General features: G+C 36.7%; 1 protein-coding gene across 1 annotated transcript in view; it reads left to right on the top strand.

The window, feature by feature from the left end:
• The first annotated feature begins 5,083 nt into the window (after nucleotides 1–5,083).
• The window catches only part of LOC118244229 (gamma-aminobutyric acid receptor subunit pi-like), a 39,071-nt gene continuing 18,577 nt past the window's right edge, over nucleotides 5,084–25,577 (top strand). Inside the window, exons 1-5 of the mRNA XM_035539043.1 lie at nucleotides 5,084–5,139; nucleotides 11,213–11,316; nucleotides 20,114–20,181; nucleotides 21,617–21,834; nucleotides 22,486–22,568. Coding sequence (XP_035394936.1) covers nucleotides 5,084–5,139; nucleotides 11,213–11,316; nucleotides 20,114–20,181; nucleotides 21,617–21,834; nucleotides 22,486–22,568 — 529 coding nt within the window. The remainder of the gene's footprint in view (nucleotides 5,140–11,212; nucleotides 11,317–20,113; nucleotides 20,182–21,616; nucleotides 21,835–22,485; nucleotides 22,569–25,577) is intronic.

A 25,577-nucleotide genomic window follows, 5' to 3' on the forward strand; every position in this document is an offset into this window, starting at 1 on the left:
ATATTAACATTTCAGTGTTACAATGCTCGGAAGTAGGACGCCTGATGTTAGGATGTTATAACGTAGGACGTTATTCCTTTGTTTCCTGAAGATGTTCCTAGAATCATAACATTCTGAACACCCAGTTGTTGTCTATCTAGTATAGCACTAATAAATTTCCTACCAGTTATCTTCCAGGTAACCCAAGATACCCATGAAACTATTTAAAATGCACAAAAACAGATAAATATAAAAATAATCATTTTCTATGTTATATAAATAACACTGATGTTTATGAAATTGATAATGCAGAGAACCTGGTGAGAAATACAGACTTGAAACTAGAAAGTCAAATGTCTCTAACAACTGGACAGTATTAAGTATTATGACAATACTGCTAGTTCTTACTCCTTTGGGTTTCTTTGATACAGCTTATGGTCATTCAATGATTTTTTTTTTTTCGAAGACAGCAACTTTACATGTCAACTTGTGTTATCTGGGATCCTGAAAAATGTAACTGGGTTGTTGTTCATACTGTCCAAAATCTTGCCTAATTATTTTTAAACAAATGTACCTTTTGGACATAGATTTATTTAGGATCATTTTTTAAAAACCCATACAATGCCCTAAACACATAAGCAACATTTCAGTATGAAGTTTCACTTACAGCTGCTTTTGCTACACCAGAGAAACAAATTCAGATTTTTCTTATCTGGTGAGTCTTAAGTTCCTTCTGCTTATTTTAATAAGACCTGCTGCTGTTGAGCAGTATCTTTGACAAAAACATCTTAGCACACAGAACTTGAGGAGTGTTGTACGGATTGGAGGAACATGCTGAGTGTTTCAGTGAGAAAGCAACAATTTTAGCCATTATTTGTATTATCTGGCACTTGTGGCAATTGTATTGATCAGAACAGAGTGTAACTGGAATCTGGCATCTCACTTCGGAGCTATTGCTGGGAATATCAACAGTAGAAACTGAATACCCTCCCAGCTCCCAAGATAGCACTTCGTAGCCCCCGTACTGTCTGTCTCTGCAAAGACAACATGACAAGACAGCTAGCTACTTTCTGTGGACCATGTAAATCTAACTTTGTTTACTTGCCCAAGGAGACTCCGCATGGTTTATCCCCCTGCGAGGTTAGAGTTTAGAAACAAGCTCGCTGGTATGCCAGCAGCCAGCTTGTCAGCTGGATGATTGGGGGCCTCTTGTAATAGGATACAGATACATGCATTGGTCCACTTTCAGTCAATTCTCCAGTTAGACCTGCTGCTGCCAGGCTTTATTCCTTCTAATTTGACCCATTTAATAAAAATAAGAAAACAGATCTTATCTGCAACACTTATACTGATTTACCATTTTTCCACTCAAGCCTTGCTCTCTGCAGTATTAATTGATCTTTACTTATTAAAAATAATCTTAGTGCAATAATTTTGCATTTTTTTTTCCTATGCATTTTAGGGAGACTTAAAAACGCCAAAAAACTAGGACTATTACAGACAGGCAGCCTGATTAACATGAATGCTTCACTGTATTCTACATAACACTGTCAGTGACCACAGCTCAGTTGTGTGCAGTTGACTTTTCCTAGTGATGTGCAAAAGTTAGCGACTGTCCATTTTTACTTGCTGCTTGTACACAGGCAAAGGAAGGGGGGTTAAGAAAAAAATTCTTATACAGCTTGGAAATAAGAATAAGGAAGACTGCCCACAAGAACTGGAGAAGCAGTAATGTCAGGTGACAATGCATAAAAACAAGGCTGGGAGTGAAGAATGAATGAAGAGCTTGGAAGTGACAGTGACATTCTGGGGCCATATCCAGTGGAGTTTCCTCTATCTGGCTCTGTACTTCCGAATCTTATGACTGCCTTCCATACATCAGCTCCCAGTGCGTTTTTACTCTTTTCAGCTTTCCATCATTTTCCCCCACAATTAATTCGTGTTGTTCTAACAGCCAGGGGATGGAATAAAAAGCACACAGATCTGTGGCCACGACGCAGCTGTAGTGGACAGTGCGGGCAGGGCAGTGCACTGCAGGAGAGGTAGCTGGCTGCGTTCTGCACTCTAGTTGAATCTCTCAGTCAAACACTTAAAGGTGGCTGTCATTCAGCAGTTTGGGTGCAGATGTCAAAAGCAACCACAATGCTAATTCAGCTTATGCTACCTATAAAACTGCTACTAACATTTTTTTAGATAATTCTATATACAGTTTTGGATGTCTGCAACAGCAGCCATGGGAATTCAGGCATATGGCCATTACCATATGACATAGTGCCTTCAGTAATTTTTAGTCTTTTTCCACACTTCTGCTTGTGGATAAGATGCTGCAGTATGAGGCATTTCATCCTTTGATTATTCTGCACAAAATCCACTTCCAGTTAAATTTTGAGATACTGCTACTACCTCTGCCAGCTCACTGCCTCATCCCATTTCATTCTCAGAGGTTCATGAAACTCACATAATTCACTTTTCCTCTCATGCTGAGATAATAAACACCAAGTTCTCCAGAGAAATGCCAAAACATTACTGTTTTACAGTTTTAATCTGATCTGAGTCAAAGTAGAAATCACTGTTGCTTGATCATACGGTAAACTGGGGCAGATATTTATTACCTTCACCTCAATTAATTCATGGTATGTTTAGAACATGAGGGTGTGTCAGTATGTGCACAATAGTCTATTAAAACCAAATGGCTCAACATTCCGTGCAGAGAACAGATTATGGATATTTTTCCAGGCTGTGGGAAAGAGGAAAATGTTGTGGTTCATGCTGAATTAGCCTTAAATAACAATAATTAATAAGGTCCTCTTAAGCAGGAAGAAATTTGATAATTTGATAATAATATTTGATAATTGCATGACAGAAAAAGTCCAGATGTGCAAACATGCCAGGAGGCAGGCTTTTTAGTGGAACAAAGCAGCTCAATAAGCCCTTTAAAAAAAATGGACACCATAGGAAGCATACACAGATGCATGTACACACATGCAGCAGTGATTTACACATCTAGATTAAGTGCCATCTATGAAGCTGCCTAAGAGTTCGGTAGCTGCCCAATTCCATTTTTCAGCTGGAAGGCAGTGATGGGGTGCTAGTCAATATGGCAACCAGATCTTTTGTTTAGTACTTCTTACACAGAGGACAGATCTCTGCTTCCTGTCATTTCTGTTCTCCAGCATACAAAATGAATTCACCCAGCACATAATGAGTTTGACCTTTCATGTGTTAGGGACCAAATAAAATCCCCCAGTAAAATTGCGAAGTTGAAAAACATCTGAAGGTAAACCAGTTGCTTTAGAAAGATTAGTGATTAATTCAGTCATTTTGATCTGCGGTACTGTAAAAACTAAAACAAGTACAGAGATATCCACAGTTTTCCTTAATCTGTTTTTAAAGGATCTTAAGAAACATTAGGGGCTCATAGTAGCAATTCAAAAGCTAAATATAAAAGAGGCTTTATGAAGTCAGTAAGAGCTTTCCTGGGAAACCAGAGAGGCAATACTTATTTTTGGTATATTTTCCTGTGAGATAAAGATAGCAAATCTAGAAAGTAACCACCCAGAACAAGATATGCAACAGAGATACCGCAGTACGAAGCGGGGGTGTTAGAGAATCAGCATTTAGAGAGCAATGTTCTGACAACACCATCTGCTCATCTGTGCTGTGTCTTCTTATTAAAGGCTCTCTTACTGTCTCATGCATGATTTTCTGTGGAAGTCGGTGTAGGAGTGGATGATTTATTTTGACATTAATATTTACCAGGCTGGTGTATGCTTAAAGTATCCAAGATGCTGAATATTTGTAAGTATTTAAAAAGCCATTTGAGTGGCTTTCATTTTTACTCGCAGATATTAGCAACTTGTTTTGTCACTTCACCACTGTTACAAGTCAGATACCATTCTAATTGCATTAAATCAAGCAAATTCCAGTAGTACTGGTTTTACTAGGACTATGGACTGAAACAAAGGTTACTTCAGGGCAAAAAAGTTAGCTAGCATTGTGTGTTGGTCAGCTGAAGAAGAGTAAAACAAAGCTTCAAATTCTTTATTGTTAGTAATTTACTGTGAATTTAAAGTGCAAGACACTCCCATAAAGTTTGTTCTGGACATTGAAAATAGTATTGTTAAGTTTTATGAAGCAAGCATCAAAGAGATTTCATTTGTATTTATTAACATTTAGTAATTCTCTCAGATTCTGAGTAGGTAGTGTTCCTGTTAAGTGTTTTTTTTTTTTTTTTTTTTTAAGTGTTTTGAAGCAGATCTTACAAACATCTCAGTGATTTGATGATATATAGTAAGAGTTGGCAGAGCATGTGAATTTCAGATCTGTTGAATGACTGCATTAAATTATTTTGACTGATACTATTTTCATCCAGAAATAGATTACAGAGCTGACAGATTACTTTCAAATAACCATTATGATTGTGAATCACATTGACAAGAGCAAAGAAGTTCATTCAGAAAACACCTTGCCTCGGTCCAACATTTTGATGAATGTAGATCAATGTAGGTATTTATATGATTATTTATATCCAGTTAAGAGATTCTCTTTTAATATAGCTAGAGATAGAAACAATTTCTTCTGTGACAGCTTTTCCGCATTAACTAAAAGCTTACCAAAGATGTGCATCATAAGTATTGATACTGCACATGTACCAGAGATGTTGCTCCAGAACAGCCCTACATTTCAAAATGGTACTTTTGTGTTTTACGTTGAGCACACTGAAGTGTACTCCGTGGAACTAGTACAGGTAGTACTCGGTGTTTATGATATTAAACTGCACATCTGCAGTTATTTTTCAAAACAATTAGTTTTGTAAGTATTTAAAGGATACAAAAATGAAAGCACTCTAGTATACTAGAATGTAATTTCTATCGACACATCACTGCTGATACCATGTCTTTTTAAATGTTGAGTTTTAACTGTTGTAGATATTTCCTAATATATTTTTAGCAGCAGTTACTAAGGTACCAACCCTTCAGTTTGTTGAAAGCCCTGACAAACTTGTGCATTTGTAATGCAAATATGTACTGTAAAACATTACCACTGCATTCCTTTTTTTTTTTTTTTTTAGGAGCTGCAAGACCTTCTGGAGCCAGACCTAAAAATGTGCATTCTTAAATGCTGCAGTCTAAGAGTGCTTTTTCTATTGGTGCTATGTAGGTAAGAAGTGTTTGCTAAAAAAAATAAAATTTCCTCAATATATAATACCAGGTAGCTTATAGCTAGAAACATACCTGATCAAGGTAAACCCAAATCCACTTGACAGCTGAATCTTACCTCTTAGAAAGATTAACCAACCCGGATATTAATAACAAAAATACAGGACTGAACTTCATGAATCATTTTCATTGCCTTGATGGAGTTGCAGATATTTTTCACTAAGACTGATAGGGAGAAAAAGAAAGGAATTTAACTTAAGCAAATGATCCTTCAGATGAAGGATTACTGTGTAGAGTGTGAATATCATACTAAATGCTTAGCAGATTTAGAAGGACACGTGGTCCTTGACTGAAGCATTATACCTTGCCCAAGGACAGCACACCTACATGTACTATAAGCTCGAGGTATCAAAGTCATCTTTATGCATTCATTGCTAAAGAAAAGTGTTTTAATTACCTGGTTAAAATGTATTCTTACTATGCTTTGTAGATTAAATCGTAAAGTCTTCAGGAAAGCTGAATTTTTAGGCTGGAAGGTGAAACTGATCCCTTTAATGTACAAATAATCCTGCTAATAACACAGTTGCCATAACAAAAAAGGTAGAAATGGAGCACTTCAAAAACAAACAAAAAAATGTTCTAAAAGAAGGAACATTTTGTAAGCAATTCTAATAAGAGCATGCAAGCATGGACAGCTTGAACAGTGTTGTCACCACAGTCTTTAGCTACCCAAAAGATATTTAAATTCTCTTTAGTCAATTCTCTTTGTATAAATGCCTAACCCATTTAGTCTCCCAGAGAATTCCTCAAGATAAGGTTCTGCCTGAGCTTTCCTTTCAAGTTGATGTGCAAACACACGTTTTTTAGATAAAGCCCCACTTGGCTGTGAGGGCAGATGGCAACTTCCTAGAAGGCAGCTTAGGATCTCCCTCTCCCCTGCCTTCTACAGTGCTATAAGGACATTTTTGTCCAGAACACATTTTTTGCTCTAATTTCACCTTTCTTCTTCAGCTGAGACATGCTACACACTATAGTCTCTGGGTAACACTGATGGCTTTGCACTAATAAAACTGCAGAGAGATCAACAAGATTTCGGAAGCATCTAAGTAACAAGGAGGCATGTCATGTCCTCCTTCCCCCCTCCAGAATTCAGCCTGCAGTGTATAATTGCCTTCCTTATCAGATGGACCTCACGAACCTTCTCTTACAACTTAAAATGGTTGAATGTCCAGAATCAGGAACAGTTAACTCCTGGATGGCATCCGTGGGAGCTGTGAGAACTCCCAGCACCTGTTTAGCTGGGCCATGAGTTACAGCATTGAGCTGATCTGATGATGTTGCACCCAAAGCTGAGCAGATGCTGAGAGGAAGTTCTGCCCCTTGGCTAGCTCACCGCCCAGGTGATGCTGAGGTGCACAGATGTCTTTTTCCAGTGGAAAAAAAAAATAGTAGGATTAGGTGAAAGTGTTGTTTAAATCAAAACTATCCAACTTTGCACTGGAACTGAGAAAAAAATATTTAACCGTACCACAGCAGAGCCCACAGTGAAAAAGCAAGTATTTATGACCCCTTTGCTTTCCTAGAGAGCGCTGGTGCATGGCTTTACTGCCCAAATGGTGGGAGACATCAGCAACTTTGGGGTTGTTAAAAGTATTGTTCCTCAGTCACCCTGTTCCTAGCAGATCTCTTAAAAATATCAAAGGAGAGAGGTGCACTGAAACATGGGCTGGGATTATTCCCCAAATGGTGTAGTAGCTAGCATGTTTGTATAAACTCTGGCTAAAATTTGAGCACAAGCAGGAGAAAGATGGGGTCGAAACATTTTCTCTACTGACTCAAATAGTTTAAACATTTAAAAAATATATTATTGAGACAGCCGTAGCCTCATCTGTCCTGCCATACAGAGGACATGATCTGTCACAACCCAGTTATTAACAGCATCATGCCAGGCCATCAGACTTCATACGTTACTTTCTAGACACTAAATGATTCTTAATGTCAAGCACTGAAAGTGAGGTGAGGTTAAGTTACTTTATAGACACGCATATTAGAAATCAATATCCAGTGGGTTGCCTGAAGGGTCACTTCCTCAGAAATATTTTCATTAAGAAATAGAGATGAAAAAACATAAGGCAAATTAATCAACTTTCAATCAAATTCAGGTTTACAGTTTGAATCATTATCAGGAATGAGCTTAAATATATGGTATTTGATCCCAAGAACAGCTATGATTCATTTCAGGAAAGATTTTTCAAATTAAAGGATGATAGGCAAAATTTATAGGGTTGGATCCAGAAGATTGTGGGATGTTGATGTTTTTGCCAACTTAAAGAACACTTGCATTATTTAAGTATTTTTTCCTGTATCTGGGAGGTGATAATGTAATGCCACTGTTTCAACTTTACCAATTAGCCAAAAGCCTATATGGCAGTACAGACTATTTGGAAGTGGAGAAATCAGCAGTGATGTAGGTGATCCTGCAGCAGTTTGTCTATGAAGGCAAGAGAAAAGCCTATATCCTTGAACATGTCAGGTGTGAAACAAAAAGCAATGCCTCTGTTTGCATTTGCAAACCGCTCGCCTGTCAGTGGACTGCCTGAAAGAAGCTTTTGCCCCAGCTTTTCCTGAGGGGTGCATTTCAAAAGCTTGCTCAGACTGCGTTTGGCATTTTGCTTCTCCCTTGCTCAGTTCTGAGGTGTTTCTCTGTCTTTCACAATACATGAATCTTGACAAAAATAGCCAGGGAAAATATTCCCACACACGTGTCTAGAGTGCACCTTTGTTTTAAGCAGTGATACGTACCTCTGTTTAGGGCAGCATCTGCCCGCCTCACCCCAATTACCCAATTCTGTTAGAGATACTAGCTTGAAAGCATCTTAAATAACAAGCTACTGTTGTACATTTCAGGTTTAGCCCATCCTGTAAAATACTAAATTTTCTGAGCCATAGGAATAAAAAAAAAGGAAATTTAATCATTATAATTCATATTTTACTGAAGCAAGCATGGGTCACTGAACCCAAAGAGTTTAACATGTTGTACATTGTCAGCCCAGAACAGATACGTACTCCAGGCTGTCAATAGTTTCAGTTTTCTTCTATAAGAGCATATTCTCTCCAGTGGCTGGAACAGCTGTTTCCAGGCAATTCCATATTGTGATGTGTGCCCGGGTATTTTTAAATACATAAAATGGAGGAAATAAAACATGTAGCTATATTTAAAAAGAAATACTGGGTAAAAGAAAAGCTCAGGTGTGTTGATGAGATGTGTAGGCATGAGAAGAAATCACCTCAGCTTTTATCTTTTGTGATCCCTGCACAAGGCAATGGCACAGATGTTTTTCCTACAGGCAGCTGCGAGCTCACTCTTGCTTAGTGACAAACATTGCATGAGCACTGAAGAGCACTTTAAAGGCATCAGACATCCTCTTTTAAAAGGTAGATAAGCAAAATCACTTAAGGCATGTAGCATCTAGAGGTTCTTTGCCTTTTAACACTGACAGGTTGCTTCTGGGTATGCCCAAAGTTACCAGGATGGGATCTAGCAGTACAGCGTGCTCATGTTTAAGATACAGCAAGTCCCTCTTGTGTAGGGACTTACTATTATAGGACTTCTCAAAGATTGCATAGCAAAATAGCACTTAATGGGTCAAGCCCTGTTAATTCACTGCATCAAGTATTGCACAACAGATTTCTCTTGGCAAAGAGTTCTTTATTTAAAGATGAAGTCTCCAGAAGAGCAAAAGTACAAGGCTACACATCACATGTTGATAAACGGAAAACAAGAATTTTCTCAGAAGAATTGTCACAGGTGGTTTAAGGAACATACTCATATGCCTAAATAATACTAAATATTCAAGATTTATTTCAGCAGATAGCTGTTAACAAGGGCAACACAAGACCATTCTGCAACCACATGCTGATCCACAGAACAATATTATACCCTTGCAGTGGAAGAGTGGCAAGTTTTCCTTTACTGTTTCACAATGTGAAAATTATGCAGGAGAAATCCAGTAAAACTGTGAAATAAAACTCATGCAGCTCATTGAACACTTCAATGAAATTAAATGTAAATCGCAAAAGCAGGAAAAAAATCTGTTGAAAGTACAGTATTTAAGAAATGAATTAAATTAAAATGCATTTCTAATTCCCACACTTCTCTGAAATATAAAGACTAACATTCTTACTTACACACACACTTCAACTCAATGCGACCACGCTAGCTTCTTTAGGAAGAAAAAGAACTTAAATGAAAAGCATTCCTTATTTCCATGCTGTTATTACCTAAGACCACACTTAATTGACCATTGAGTAATGACTTCTCTCTCTAAAAATAAAGAAATAAATGCCTAATATGACATAAGGGAAGTAAACAGTATCATCCAAATATGCAAGCTATATAAGTTACAAGGCTGTTAATGAAAACCAGCTACTTATAGTGCAATTAGCTCTGGTAAATATAAGAATTAAGTATCAGTAAAACTGAAAGGCAAGGGACACCACATCTAAAACCACAGAGCATTTTGGTCACAGGTATTCAGTAAGACTGTATCAGTAATTAAAAGAGTATCTTAGTATAGCATTATGGTATCACACCACCCTGAGATACCAGATACAGCACCCTAGCAGACAGAAATACACACTCTGACAGAGCAGCTCAAGCTCTCTCAAAAACATAGCAATATCCCAATGAAAAGGGCATTTCTGGAAGGCTATAAAAGGCCCAGAAACATATCTGGAAAGAGCAAGCAGGGATTTCAGGAGCGGCTTTGAGAGGGTTAGGAAGAGAAAACTCAGTGAGAAGCTCCCTCAACCATAGCTTTATGTTTACAGCTGCTTCCGTAAGGAATAGGTCCTGCAGCTCCTTCCCAGGGCCAGATTGCTGCAGCTCTCATGCCCACTGTAGGAGAACTAAGAAATAAAGCTGGGCTTGGGGGAAGAGAAACCCCCATCAGTTATAGGCTGGGGAAGAAAGGTGGAGGCCTTCTGCTAAATATGCAGGTGGCTACTCTCCATCAGAGACAATGCCTCTGCCCACAGCCAGATGGGCTTCCTTCATCACACGCACCAATTGCTTGTTTCTAACTTGAATAATTAAACAAAGGTCACACCTCCACTTTTCTCAGATCATTGGCAACGAGCAGTCAGTATCACTTGTGTTTTAATTCCTGAGGAGCACAGCCTGCTCCCACTCAGGGAGTGCTGCTGTAGGGGCAAAGCAAAAATTCAGGGCAAAACCATGTTCCTGCCAGTGCAATAAATCCTAAGGGCCTGGCTGTCCCTCCCACAGCTGCTAAGCATAAAGACTTGTGAAAGGGGGAAAAATAAGAGTCCTCACATGGCCTAAGTGAGGGATCATAATTTGAGCATGTGGCTTGTCCAGTCCCTTCACTTGTCTGCAGCCTCCATGTGATGATACTGCAAGGGCTGTAGCACAAAGATGGGGTTTGTATGTACTTATTTGTGTTTGACTGCTATATATTGTATCTGTAGCTGTTTCTGAGCACAGGGGTGGTGTGTATTCTTGTTGTACTTCACTGGTTTCGCCAAACAAGGTTATTTCTGTAACCTGTTTAAAAATGTTGCTGTAAAAGCAGGGTATTAAAAGTGTTTTTATGTGCTAATCTCTGAGGCTGGCTTCTGTCTCCCTCTAGGAGCTAAATTGAATGTATTTCATTATGTAAAAAGAAGCTTAACTTTAAATGCTGAAATAAACAATCAACACCCTTCCCACGTTCCTAGATTATAACAATAGTGCCCTATTTACAGAGAAAGCATTAAGGAAGATTGAGCTACTTTCTCAGGTGAGGTACTAAGAAGTACTAGACTTTGAGGTACAAAAGCAGTATCTTTTGTGAATAAGGGATTAATAGATTGTTAAATTTGGTATCTTCTGGAATGGTATTCTTCTGTAGTGTTGTGAACTGTGAAATGTAAATGTCTCATAAGTTATCTGTTAGGCAATAATCATTAGAAGTCTTGAAGCAGACACAATATTGGTCTGGAACATTGTCTCTGCTATGTTTTTTTTTGTTTTGTTTTAAATCATCTTTTTCTTTTCTTTCCTTTTCTTTTAGGTCAGTGCAAATTTGTGAAGCTGAAGGAAAGGGTCAAATTCTTCCCCCAACTATACAAAAAATAATAAAAGGATACAACAAGTATCTACGTCCATTTTTTGACAGTAAGTAGAAAAGCTGTGACTGTTGTGAGTTACGTTTGAAAACCAGCAATAAGAGCAAATGTTTTTTTCTCAGTGCTTTTTTTCCCTGTTGTTTGACAGTGACTCCTTTGAATCTACTTGATGTCCTAATATATAATAAGACATAACATAATGCTTTTTGTGGCCAAAAGTGAAATTTATATATTCCAGATATTCACAAGCAATAATTCTAGACTCTGTTAGAAACTTGGGCGTTAATGTTTACGTGTCCTCAGTGAAGCAAACTGCAAAACCTCACTTATTTAAAAGTATAATTTACCTTGATTTCCTAAATAATAACTATGCAAAATTTTAGTTAAAAATAAGACAGCTCTACATACCAAACTTTTCATAAAAGCATTGGCAAATCTTATTCTATACCAAGTATTATGTGCATCTACAAGAGAATTAAATAAATGCTTTTTGCCGTGGGTCTTAAAGGTCACTGAACTGGTTCATTGCAGTACTGTAAGGGAAAATAAACTGAAAACGTCAGATCCCTGTGTCGCACGGTCACAGTCACCAGGTTGGAAAACTCCCATTGTCTCTGGCACCAAGGCTGATTTTAGTGCCCTGCAGCACAGTCAGCCGTGCACACTTAAAACCTCAGTGATGAACATCTTCCTTGCCTGTTTATGGCTATTGTATGTATTACAAATGGTAGGGAGTTGCAGATCTCTGCCTGGATGAACTGCAGAACTCTGACACAGAAAATATCCTGCATGTTGAAAAAATGCTAAGCTTTGTGTATCTGTCAGAAAACAAACCTAGACAATAAATGTTAGGCAATTGTTCCTAAATTAGGAATTCAGAAACATTAGGGGTTACAAATGAAGACTTTTATATCCCTTTATATCCCATTTAAAAGTGATTGACTAAAGAGATTATCAGACCATGTTGTTACCTCTTGTCATCTAAACACCTGGTGAGGGCATTTCATGCTATATGCACTTTCTGAATCAATTTCCTAAAACATTAAGAGAAACCTATATTTTACGTTTAAGAGAGAGGGAAAATAAAAATGAGCAGATGAAATAATTATTGCAATTGCCTCAACTGCTGATACAACTGCTTTAGAGTATTTGCGTGGTCATTAAGAAGATTATCAGCAAAATAAAAGTAATGACAACAAATAAACTAACCCCTTCTGATTAGAGATAATATGCAATGAAAAATATAGTAGTGATCACTGAACTTATAGTTATTCATTGCTTTGTGCTGGTAATAGAAGCACATTGGCACTGCCATTATGAATGTGCATTGTTAGACAGCAAATGGAATTTCATTATAAAATCTTGTTACTGTAATTATGACCAACACTAAAGCACTCTTGAGCTATGAATCTTTTTTTTTTTTTTTTTAAATGTAGGCAGAATATTTTCTCAGCTATTGGAAAGCAGTAAATCTATAGCTCTTTTTTTGGCCTGGAATTTTTGTTCAGAGGGATGATAAGGAGTTTCCCTGTTTGCCTGGAACTCCCAGAGGAGCTCAAGCACAGCTGAAGTCCATGTCGTATGCAGAGCCAGTCAAGCACTTCCAGACAGTGTCAGAATCACCACATATGCTCACCACAGTTCAGGCATGAAAACACTTGTGTCCCAGAAATCTTTGATGGATGTGTAATAGCTCAACTACTGAAGGAATGGGACGGGACTCTGAAAAATACATTTTACTGGTGCCAATTGTAAACGTAGAGTTGGTGGTTTCACAAAAAGAGAAAAAAATCTGATTTGGGTGGCCACAGCTATCCTGATTTTGTTCTGCGTAATATTTTGCTTATTTCTATGGGTATGCAGATGGTGTACCTCATATCCATTCTTTATCAGAAAGGGATTTAAGTGTAACTGCCTTCACTTAGAATCGTGTCAGTGGCTACAGGACATCTGCTAAACACTTGATGAAACCAGAGTTTAGTCCCTTACACCTCTTCTGTGACTTTTTTACCTCCTTTGTCCTTCCTCCTCAGTGGATTGACAAAAAAATGGACCTTAAGATCAAACTGTTGCTTAGAATTTAGTAGGCTAATGAATGAATGCATAATAAAAAAAATAACCAGGGGTGTTCTGGTACTGGTAGAGATTATCAGCCTCTATAAAAGTCTGCTCAGTTCTAATTGCATCAGTGCTGATTTACTCTGAAGAGGAAACTTGTATTTCTAGAAATATGAACAGAACAGGATGCATATGGGCATTAACCCTAACATCGGTGTTAGCTGTCTGAAGTGCATGAACAGTTTCCCATAAAATGGGAAGAAATATACTAAAATAATAACCCGAAGTCAGCCTTTTCAAGACAATGGGATCCCTTTCGGGGGCTGAGATTACTTTTGCTTTCAGAAGAGTGCACGGTCTATTTATTTGTTTGGTCAGTTAGATGTGAGAGGGCTACAGGTTAGCTTGATTTCTAGAATAATGTAATTCAAAGTCATTTCCAAGTTCTTTGGCCTTTTTTTTTTTTTTTCTTCAGTCAGGAAATAGAGATTTTTTTTTTTGAAGTGATGTTTGCTGCCAAGACACAATCATACCCTTATAAAATCAGCGATGCTGAACTCCTTAATATTTAGCAAAATGGATTTTTAGTCCAGAAAAGAAAGCATTAGCTATAAACTGATGATCATAAAATGAAGGTTGCTTTTTCCTAAAGCTGCAAAAACAAGAAATCTTTACTAGTCAAGGAAGTATTATGACAGTTTGTAGGTTCTTAGTTTGTGTTTGGCCCTTTTGCTGGGACTGGCAGGTGGCTGAAAATTACTTAAGTGGTTATAACTTATTAAAGAGGAGACGACGAAGATATTTTTCTTTTGATTTAGATGACTATGCATAACAACATTACATTGTTGTCTTCTCTTGCATGGATTTGAATGATTAGATTTTCTAGATTTCATCCCTGGATTAAATTTACCTTATTTTAGAGTTGTGTCCTCCCACAAAGGTTACCTTTACAGACCCTTGCTACCAGAACACTGCCATTTATGCCCATCACAGACTGTCATTCCCATCTCTTTAGGTCTTTAGGGACCTAAATAAGGTGCCTACAGTTAGTTTAGATGAAGCCAGGCTTAGTACCTCAAGGGTAGACAAGTAAAACTGACCAAACATTTTATGTTTGTCTGTACTGGGTGGCACACACCAGTTACAAAATCACAGGGCTAATTTACGCAGTGTTTGATACACGGGAATCCCAGAAGGACTGGTTACTTGTCTCTTTTACCATCTGAATATCAATATTAAAAAGTTCCCTTTTCTTACTTACAGCATTTTAATGTTCTTGTTTGAGCTGGTTCATCAAGCAAGTCTAAATAATTTGAGCAGATAGATCCTGGAAGCTCTATTAAGAGATTAAAAGACTACCTGATATAGAATGATTTTAGCTATTATTTGGACTGGAATATGAAATGTTTTTATATTAGTATTAGTAGATAGTGCCCCTTAGTGTAATAATATCCATCATAACCTTCTAGATAGATGTGGAAGTCTTCTGTAGAAAAGCTGACATATGGGATTTAAAAATGCACAGTTATTTTCCTTAAATGTGCTACATAACCCTGACACTTTATCGCAGCAAGACAAGCAGATTTTAACATCAGGTTTTCTGCTGCAACTGCGTAGACCAATTTTTTACCTTAGGTGCTGTGCCAAACCTCTCCGAATTAATGAGCAATTCCTGCTGACTTCAGTGAGGCTTGGATCAGGCTCACAGAGTTGTTAAGTGATGCATAAAATCTTGTAAATAAGTTTATACAAATAGATTTTGTTCTGTGATTAAATGTGATAATTTAAGTGTTCTAATTAACAAGAGAGAGACTAGGAAAAGGTCACAGCTAAGTGTATTTGAATATGGAAGCTACTTTCAAGTGGTATACAAAAGTGCCATGCTTAAATCAGTTACTGTAAACCACATTTAAAAGATCATTTTCCTTAGCTTTCTAATGAGAATACATTTCAGGGTCTCAAGGTTTAAATTCAAGAAAAACAAATCTTCTAGTCCAACCTTCTCTATAAGACTGGTCACCATATTTTTCCCAGATGTTGTTTATATTAAATTCACAGAGTTTAATTAGATGATGGCAGTTCAGTTCTCAGAAGTTTACTGATTACCCCCAAAGATATCAGGAGATACCAGGATGTTAAGCGTGTCTAAGATCTTTTGATTTAATGAGACAAGCTCAAATGGTACATAAGAAATACATACCAAATAATTGTCAAGTAAATATTTTATGCACAGCCAGCTTTTCTGCTCTGGTGTCTGCCTACAAATACAGCCAATGTCTAATCTTTTGTCAAAAGGCAACAAGCCAAGAATATGTGTGGCCACTTGTATATTAGGAAAAAAAAAATTGGAATCCTTAAGACTTGTGATTTAATAAATTGACTTGGTACTTGTAAACTTTAACACACAGACGGTAATATAGATTTTCCTTCTTTTATGGCAATCAGAGACACAATGAGACTACCACTGTCATCAGACTTAACTTGCTGTATTCATGACAGATTTTTTTCTTACTAAAATGCTGAGTTCTGGAGATTCCAAATGATGAACAGTGCTTAAATTCAGTTAGGAAAAAAATCAACTTATTTGAAGTTTCATGTTGTCTTCATCTTATATAAACTGGGGCTTTGCTTGGTTTTGTCAGCAAATGTGTAGTATTGTACAGCTGGATATCTTTTCTGTGTACCTCTGTCTCCTCTTGGAGGAGCTGAGTAAATGCTGTTCATTAATTTTCATGTTGCAAAATTTCATATTATCATTCCAGAGTTTTTCATCTTCTGGAATATTTTTCTCTCTCCATCGAACCCTTTCTGCTGTTTACATGATTTTCGAAATGTGGGAAACAAATCTCGTCATGGTAATCTAATGACAGTCTTGCCAGTACTTGTCTAGATTGTAAAATAACTTAATTCTGTGTATTGCTCTCCATTGCAATAGTGTTTTTGCCAAAGCATAATACTGAAAGCTCATGTTGAAATGACTATCTGAGACAATCTCTAAATCCTTCTCAAAGACACTGCTTGCCAAGATAGTTTCCTGTCCTGTACGTACTGTCTTGTTATTTGTCCTCATATTAATTGCTTATGTTTGGTTGTGTTGTTTTTTTGACAAACTATTTAACAAGCTGTTGTTAGTACTATCCCCACTAATTTTTATCTCATCCATAAACTGTACTATCAAAGATACATCATTGTCTAAAGATCATTGATGCGAACAAATGGAATTGAACCCAATTCCTACTAGAAATGGGTATGTCTTCTGATGTCTTCATATTAACTATTACAGCTGAAATCTGTCAGAAGGCCTATCTTAATCTGGCCAGTCATTTCATGTAACATGTATTTGTCAGGAAAGATTTAGTAAGTTAAATACGCTGAAAAAATCCAGGTGCAGTGTATCCCTTTATCTAAAAAGTCTTATAATATTCTCAAACGAAGCAAAGAAGAAAATCAGGAGGACAAAAACACTTTCATGAAAAGTGTAATAAATTATTTTAGTTACACTTTTGCTTCTAATTCTGTAAGTTTTTCTTCCAAAATCCCTGAATGAGGTCTTCTTTCAAAAGACCATCACTTTAAAGAAATTTCTGAATGTCAAATTTGTTTTAAGCTTTCTTAAACTGAATGAACAAGAGCTAGCACTAGCTGTTCATTATATTGTTGATTGATTTAAATGGTAGGTTTTTGGAGTTACAAACACATACACGACTCAGTGGTAGTTGACTTTGTTGGTATGAAGTTTAACAGACTGTGATCACTGCAGTGGTCCGAACTCAAAGTTAGCTATTTGACTCTTCATGGTACACCTGTCAATATTCTGGCTACTTTCCCACATGGGATTACTGTTAATATCTGTAAAGTGCATAAAATAACCACCTTTGTACATAACATAGACTTTAACTTTTACTGAAGTTTAATTAAATTGTGTACCCATTGCTGTAACAAAATTTACCATTTGGCATTTCTTTGGCAGTTTACTGTATTTTTAAGATTCATGTATGAAGGGCAGAACATAACTTCAGTTCAGTTTTCCTCTGAAGATCAGTAGATTTCTTCTGAAGTTGTCATTATATACAGAATTCGGCCAAACATATGGAAATGTAGGAACCGACTGCCTCATCTGGCCTACTGCCCTGTTTTTGACATTGTCAACAGGAAACCTTTCAGAGGAAGGTCAGAAGAAACTCTGGTGGATAATTATGAAGATAGGATGGGAAGATTCATTCTAACTATTATTAATGCTTTGCTTATTTAACAAGTCACCATAAATTACATTTAGCCTTAACAGTTTTAGTTTTTTTAACTGTGAATGTTGTTCTGATTTAACTAACTGTTAAAGCCCAGCTGTTCTTGAAAGCTTGTGATAGTAGAGACTCCTTCCATAGTTTTTACTGCACAACTCGTCCTTGGCATGTTGTGGCCACCCTACTATCCTTCCAGGCTGGAATACGTCTGAAGAACTGGAGAAGAGGCAATTACTTTGCTTAATGAAAGCTCTTCTGGGCAATACCCAATGATGCTACCTTAGTTGCCTTTTTTGATTTGCTGTTTGTGCAGTTCAAGCTCTACTCTTGAAACTGCAGTAAGTGCTCATGATTTCACTCATGATCCTGTTCCTTCACCCTTGATGTTCTGCACAGGGAAACACCCATGCCTTAGCATCTCAATCTGTGATGGAGGGTGAAGCTAGCTAGCCTTGTTTCCACAGCGTATTGATTTATGTGCCTTACCTGTGACAGATGTCAAAGCCTTCATGGAAAAAAAAAGCCTTCATGGAAAAAAAAATCTTTCTTTCGCTTACGCTACCACCTCCTACTTAAATGAGTTTCTTGATAACCCCAAAGATCAGGATTGAAAATGGGGAATCCTACAGCCATTTCCAGCCAACAGCATTCCCACTGTCCTCCCCTCATCTCGGCCACATCTGCCAGCCCAAGCGTGAAAGAAGGAGGCCCTGAAAGCTAGGACAGAGGACTATAATGATCACGGCCTTCTGGTGTGCCGTTTGTGCCCCACTGACCCAGAAATGCAATCTTATAAGGGAGATACTCTTTTGGACTCTTTTAGATCTTGTGATTGAAGGCAACTGACATAGGAACGCAAGAGATGATTGTGAAAGCTTGTGAAACCATGTAGGTTTCTTTTTTACTTTGACTTTTGGCATATATGTGTATTAAATATCTGAGGGAATGTCACTTTCTCATGAGTTTTCATGAAAGCTTGACTCAAGACAGGCTGGATGCACAACAGAAGTGTTTGGGCTATGGAGACAGGCAGGGCTAGCAGAGCAGGACAGTATTGACCTGACTGCACCACCACTTGTTAGCACTTGAATTGCAAGGCACTTGTCTGCTAGGACAGTCGGTCTGAGCCTGAAGGACATCATATACAAAGCTAGGTATGTGTCACTTGATAATTTCTTCTCATCCCTAGTTACAGTTTATAGTATATAATAAACACACAGATGGCAATCAAGGGATACTGCAAGCCTACAGTCCTGCTTTAAGCTGGAGCTTTATATTTTAACTTTCAACTGAGTCCAGAACAAATAATTTATAGATTCTTTCAGGAGTGCCAGGTTTCTGGGACTCAACAGTTGTGCCAGACATTGATACTTTAACACTTGCATTGCAAATGAAAATTATTCTGAAAAAAAATAAAATCACAGATACCTTTTGGAGTGACACTTTTTTTTTTTTTTAAGTGTTTTTCAAATGGGATATCTATCTTATCTCATCTTTCTGATCTCTACATGCTGTATGAGGTCATATAAGAGCTACCTACATAGTACCTTGCAAGTGGCCCCACAGGAGGTTTCAGCAGTGGGCCTGTGGTTTCTGGACACCATCAGTTGCACAGATTGTATCTAAACTATTCCTTCCTTTCTAAGTATCGCATTCTCTGCTGCTTGTAGGTACATGGAAAGATGCACGTATTTAATAGGAATTTGTATGTGTATCTGCTTTGTTATATATTCTGCACATATTCAACCAGGACTAGTGTTATGTTTCCATGAAAGCTCTGCACAAATTCTGCTTTTTAAGAAGCACAGCTGGTGATCTTCTGACACTGAAATACGCATTCACAAGGAAGTGAGAGCCTGCGCATACTTAACATTACAATGACATCATGACAACTACCTAGGTGAGGTGTTTAATCACACTGAGTAAACGTTCAGCTAGTATTATTAAAAGGAGTAAAAAGTGACTAGCTTTCTTCGTAAATGCAGGTATGTAAGTCACAAGTTAACTGCCAGTGGACAAAAGTGGACAATGTTAAAATCAGTGACAGGGTATAGACAGTGCATTCTTAAACAGGCAGTAAATAAAGTCATTCAGATTCCCATCTGGATATTAGGCATGTGACATTGCCAGGAGGAACTCCTTTGTTCACCAACATCTGATGGACCAGATGTTGCAACTGGAAGAATTCTTTCCACCGCTCTGCACCTCAGAGCAGAAGGTTGTGATGTACAACAGGGATTGTGCCTTCCTCACCTTGTTCTGCAATGTTTTCCGCAGCCCTCTTTTTAGGGGGTAAAGAAAAATCATATAAAACCACCTTAGGAAATAAAACATGTTTATTAAAACCAAGGTAATGTTATTCTAGTAGTATTAAACTTTGGTTATGAAATCATGAAAATTCTTTCATAATCAGAATTTTAGTGATACTTTTAGAAAAGCTACTAATCATGTAGAAAAAGATGGAAAATGTCATGGAGGATTCTTGTGAACACCGTGTATTAAGTCACTGTCTGCTGGATGCTGGCTGACTTTTTTTTATTATTTCAGATGGTCCTGTGTCAGTTGGAATGAGTCTGGATATTGCAAGCATTGATACAATATCAGAAATAAATATGGTATTGTAGATTTTGCAATTTTTTTTGCTTGTTGGTAAGATAATGTGTTTACAGCTACTGGCAATGTGAATTTGAGTTCTTTTTTCCTTGTGCAGTCAGTGTGAGTTAGGAGAAGGATTAACTTCCACTACAGAGAGTAATTATAGCACTATAATAAGTACTGAGTTTCTAATGACTAGATTTCTAGACTAATACTTGTATAGAAAAGCAGACACATCATACCTCTTGTAGATACAAACAGAAGTTTGCTACTGAGCATTAATCTTAGTGAAAGGTATGTAAAGCAGTATTTATTTTCCAAATGAAATGTATAAATCCCTATGCATTTCAGAAAATCAAAGATATATTCATGTGACTTTGAAGCTACTCCTTTCCCTTGTATTTAGACAGCTGAAATCATTTTATTTTTCTTTTACTGTTACTGTCACATTTTAATTTATTCCAGCTGTTTCATTACATTTTGTATGTTATTTTTGAACAAACTATGAAATGGAGTATACTTTTCTAATTAAAGATTCAACATGCCTAAGTAGAACCAAAAGGCAAAAATCATTAGTCAGATATTCACACACACTGGAAAGTGTGTGTGTGTGTCTGTCTCTGTGTGTGTATAGAAATTTACCTCACTCAGGCTTCCAGAGAAATTGAATCTTAAAATCCCTTTTGTACTCAGCAAGTATTCACAGGTATTTAGGAAAGAAAAAGTAAGGTCAGAACTTAAGATGAATTTATCATACTGATAAAAACACACCATAAAATCAAAAGTTGCTTAAAAAGGTGCTAAGAAATTGTGTGATTTTAACGTAAGACAAGGCATACGTGAATTGAAGGTAAATTGGGCTGAGAGCTATCTTCAAGGTCTCAATAAATTTGGCACTGCTGTTTCACTGGTCATGTTGAAAGGATAAATTGAGCTAGAAGATGGTGATATATTTGTTATATTTCTGTAACTTCCTGTTACACTCACTTCTTTTGCCATTATGCATCTGAATTTATGCAACTTTTCCTACAGTTTTCTTAAAAATATATTATTTAGCATTTTGTTCACATAAACCACTGTTTGCAACCGCTTTATATAAGTCATTCTAAGATTTGAAGATTTACAGAGCCAGATTATGTGCTGACAAAACTCTGATGACTTCAGCTGATTTATAGCTCCAGGCTGAAGCCCTCAGCATTTACTGTAAAATTTCAGTGACCGTAAGCACAAAATCTATTCAAGATAATATTTCTTAGTGACATCAACATCACATCTAGTGCTGGAAAATTTGGCAGAATGAGAGGCAGTACAACTGCTATCTGAGTGCCAGCACTTAGGATTAGGATATAGAGAGTCACAGGCTATCTGTGCTCAGTAGTTAGTTCCATGCACTTTTGTAAAACAGAATAATGGTGGCTAGTTCTGAATAATATATATATATGTTTTGTATTTCAGGATTACACAGCTACCATATTTCTAAGGCAGAGATGGACTGATGAAAGGCTTTGTTTCAATGGTAATAAGAGTTTAAGTTTAGATGGTCGGCTTGTGGAAATGCTTTGGGTACCAGATACCTTCATAGTTGATTCAAAAAAGTCTTTTCTTCATGATATCACTGTTGAGAATCGTCTTATAAGAATATACCCTAATGGAACAGTCTTGTATGCTATACGGTATGTATATACCACATACCAGCCTTTGTTCTTGGCTTCTACGTACATTTTAAACTTTTCAGGTTAGCATGATTTTATGCTTAAGAAACTGGTCTATTTCAGAAGTAGAATATTCATGGTCTTTTAGTTTTACAAATACATGATATGACTGACTAATATGATTAAATTCTTAAATTTACTACTAGGTCTCAATTTCTTTGCTAAATAGATACTTTTGCTTTCACATAGACAAAATATAGGAATTGCATCTTGGCATTCTAGTTTCATATTGAAATCATCACAGAGGAAAGAAAGATAGTGACTGATTTGCGTTTTTTATCGCAGATTATTCTTTACAATAGATTTTGCTAAATGTAAGAGTGCTGTAAAATAAACTGCAAAACAGTAACAAAGGGAAAATGTATGCTATATGTGAGAAAAGAGAAAAAGTGCCCTTTGTAGGCTGCTGCTAAACTCAGTTGTTTTGCAGTGCTTTCCTGTTTTGCGTGCTGTTACTTGTTCACATTGGATACCAATAAAATTTAGATTTATTTTCTCTGCAATAGATGCTTGCCTACAAATATTAGTTCCAGAAAGTTACGTAGGTCATTTTTATTTTTACTGATGAGCAATTTTATCCCATTAATAATCAGCATTACTATGTTTTTCAAGGATCACCACAACTGTTGCGTGCAGCATGGATCTAACCAAATACCCAATGGATAAACAGACATGTACCTTGCAACTGGAAAGCTGTAAGAGAAGTTATTCTTTCTATTTTTATGCAATTAGAAAAATGTCTGATTTTTTTTTTCCACAGGCTACTGGCTACTAGATCTATCAAAGAGGCTGGAATATTCAAAAAAAGCCATGTGACAGCACGTTACCACTCTGTTGAATTAAAATAGTATTTGTGTACAAAGATAAATTCATAAGGCTTCACCGAAGATAGCATGGCAGTATTGAAAAGCTAATGTTAAATAAAACTATGGAAGATAAATCAGCTGTTTTGCAGGACGTCCTGTAGTTATTCTGTCGGTCTGCAGGGGGAGTTCTTTGAGCAGGATTTTCCAGTAAAGGCAAGAAAATGTTTTTTGACAGATCTGCCTCTTTTCTCTCTTTCAGGATATTGTGATTTTTTTTCCCTAAGGCATGATTCCTGTAGGAAAGAAAGAAATTAGAATAATTATTTGTAAGGCATAGAGTTCATATTTAATTAATTTACTGTCTTCATATTGAAAAAAGGTAATTGCATAGACAGTTCTGTTCCGAGATGGGTATAAACAGATCCTTCTATGGCTTAATTCTCTCTGTGCCAGTGCTGTGGGGAAAATGTCATAAATTGAAGGACTGAGACTAAATATTATTTATAGGTTCTGATTTTATCAATGTCCTCATATTTTTCATTAAAATATGTTCCCTAATACATTGTAAACATGGTCACTTTGCAAATACCCAAATGTGCACGTTTAAAATTAATGCTTTTCTGTTACCCATGTGAATAAGATCCTAGCAAAATATTTTATAATATAATGTAGGAATAATGTGGAAGGACACCTAAGAGATGTCCTACAAGATGAAAAAATATTTTCAAGTATTTGTCAATATATATTCAAAATGTTCTTTTGGAACTGTTCTTTCCAGTACTTGCTGAGTTTTATTGTTTAGCATTTCAGAAGGGTGTATGTGTTCCTCATTTTTTGTTGGTAACTAGCAGAAGATGGTTGCAAAGTTTTATTTTAGACTGTAAAGCAAAGGGAATCAACCCCCAAATCTTCCTCACAGCCGTTCCTCTAGAAACAACTGTTTTTTAAGGATAAGATTTGTTTAATGGTAATTTCAATAAGAATTTGGATTCATCTCTAATTTATTTTCCTTTGGAAGAGCATATTGGTAAGTCAAAATACCTGAATTTACATTAAACACATTGCTTAATGAGTCACTTAATATTTACTCTAGTTTCAGAATGAAATATATGTCCCACAGGAATGTGGGGATTTAAAGGAGACAGGATTAAAAAAAAAAAAAGAATTCCCTATATAATTAAAAATAAGCTTTGCTCAGAATGATTCCATCTGCTTTTTCAACAGTACACAAGCGTTTGCTGTCCAAGGGGAAGACATGGTAATGTCATCACAAATGCTCCTGTGTCATTTGGGTTTAGTGTTGAGGAAAACAGCTAGAAAATGATGATTACACAAAGAAAGAGTATGCCTTTAGCCATGGCCCTTTATCTTCAGTGCAGTTCATGCTTTCTTATGGGTATGCTGGAAATGGTGTTTGCTCCCTAATGATAAGCAATGTTAATTTATAGGCAAATAAGGACATCATCCTAGAGTACTGCTTGCAAATACCATTATGTGGAATTAAGAATTGTGAATGCGAGCATGCACACACATCCATAAAAATACTCATAAATAAAATGTAAAAGATGCAGCAAATACTTGAGCTGAAACAAAGTACTAGGTGTTTTATTAAATGTTTACTAACATAAAAACAAGCATGACATGACATTATCAAGTACTGGCTTTACGCAGGAAAACATCCCTCGTGGCCTTTACAACATGCTCTTCCATTACTAATAGTTAATAATGCTATTTGAATTCTACATTCTACACCAATACATCTGAGCCCCAAATTTCTATTGTTTATTTCCCTGTTACTGCATCGCTTTAGGAGATAGTAGGGCACCAGTTAGTGTGGTGGGGGCATTGTCCTCTCTGACACGTGGGAGGAAATGCTGCCAGTCATTTACACTGTGCTGAGGGCATCTTCCTCCCTTTTATTCACACGCAGACCAGTCCAGATACATCTTCATTTTTGGGCCCATCTCTGAAACTTTCTTTTTGAACTCATCCCTTAGCATTTACTCAGTGAAGAGCCATGTGAAGGCACTTAACTTGTGCTTGACAATCAAGGGAAATTAAAATTAGCAACAGAATGATAAAGAAACTCATTTGTATTAGGTATTATGAATGTTTAATCCCAAATTTACTATTCCTGCAGTTAACCCTGTTGATATTAGCTGCTTACATTGTATCAACGTTGATATTAGCCGCTTGCATCATATCAATGAAGCACAGTAATGAGACATTTTGGGCTTGAGGACTTAGTGAGAATGAAAACTCAGTATCATGTAAAAAGAAGAGAGATTATTTGTAAAAGTCAACATAGCTTAAGAATCTCGTTCATATAATTTTTTAAACATTTTATAATTAGTGAAGTATTAATCCCCGGAATAACATTACGCAGAGGGAGCAATGTGCTATTTAACTTTACTGACTATCTGGAAGACTGCCCCCAAGGAATTTCTTCACAGAGTTTTGGAATTAGTATTTTGAAGGTATTTTCAAATGAAGGATGATCAAAACCTGCTAATTATTCAGCTAACGAAAATACTTTAACATAACCATTTTATTGTGTTTTCCAAAGCAAAAGAACCTCCGTTTGGAGATATAGTTGTTATCACCTAGCTGGGCATTGAAATTTCCTCCCATTTCACACTACTTGAAACAATCAATATCTAATAAAAACAAAAAAAAATACTGTGGTACTCTGTAGTCCTAGACTTTATCTGCAGTTCATTTAGGAGAATAAAATGAATTTGTCTATCATGCATAAAAGCTGCTTTTACAAACCTTTTTATTTTGACCAAGGACCGTGCAACCATTTGTTTATAAGAACGTTATTTTATTTCTCATCTCCCAAGTCTGAGATATTTCCCAGAGTGTAGTCTAAGAGAATCAGAATCTTAGCTTGGACAC

The sequence above is a fragment of the Cygnus atratus genome, chromosome 7 (assembly GCF_013377495.2).
Source record: "Cygnus atratus isolate AKBS03 ecotype Queensland, Australia chromosome 7, CAtr_DNAZoo_HiC_assembly, whole genome shotgun sequence".
NCBI classification, from domain to species: domain Eukaryota; kingdom Metazoa; phylum Chordata; class Aves; order Anseriformes; family Anatidae; genus Cygnus; species Cygnus atratus.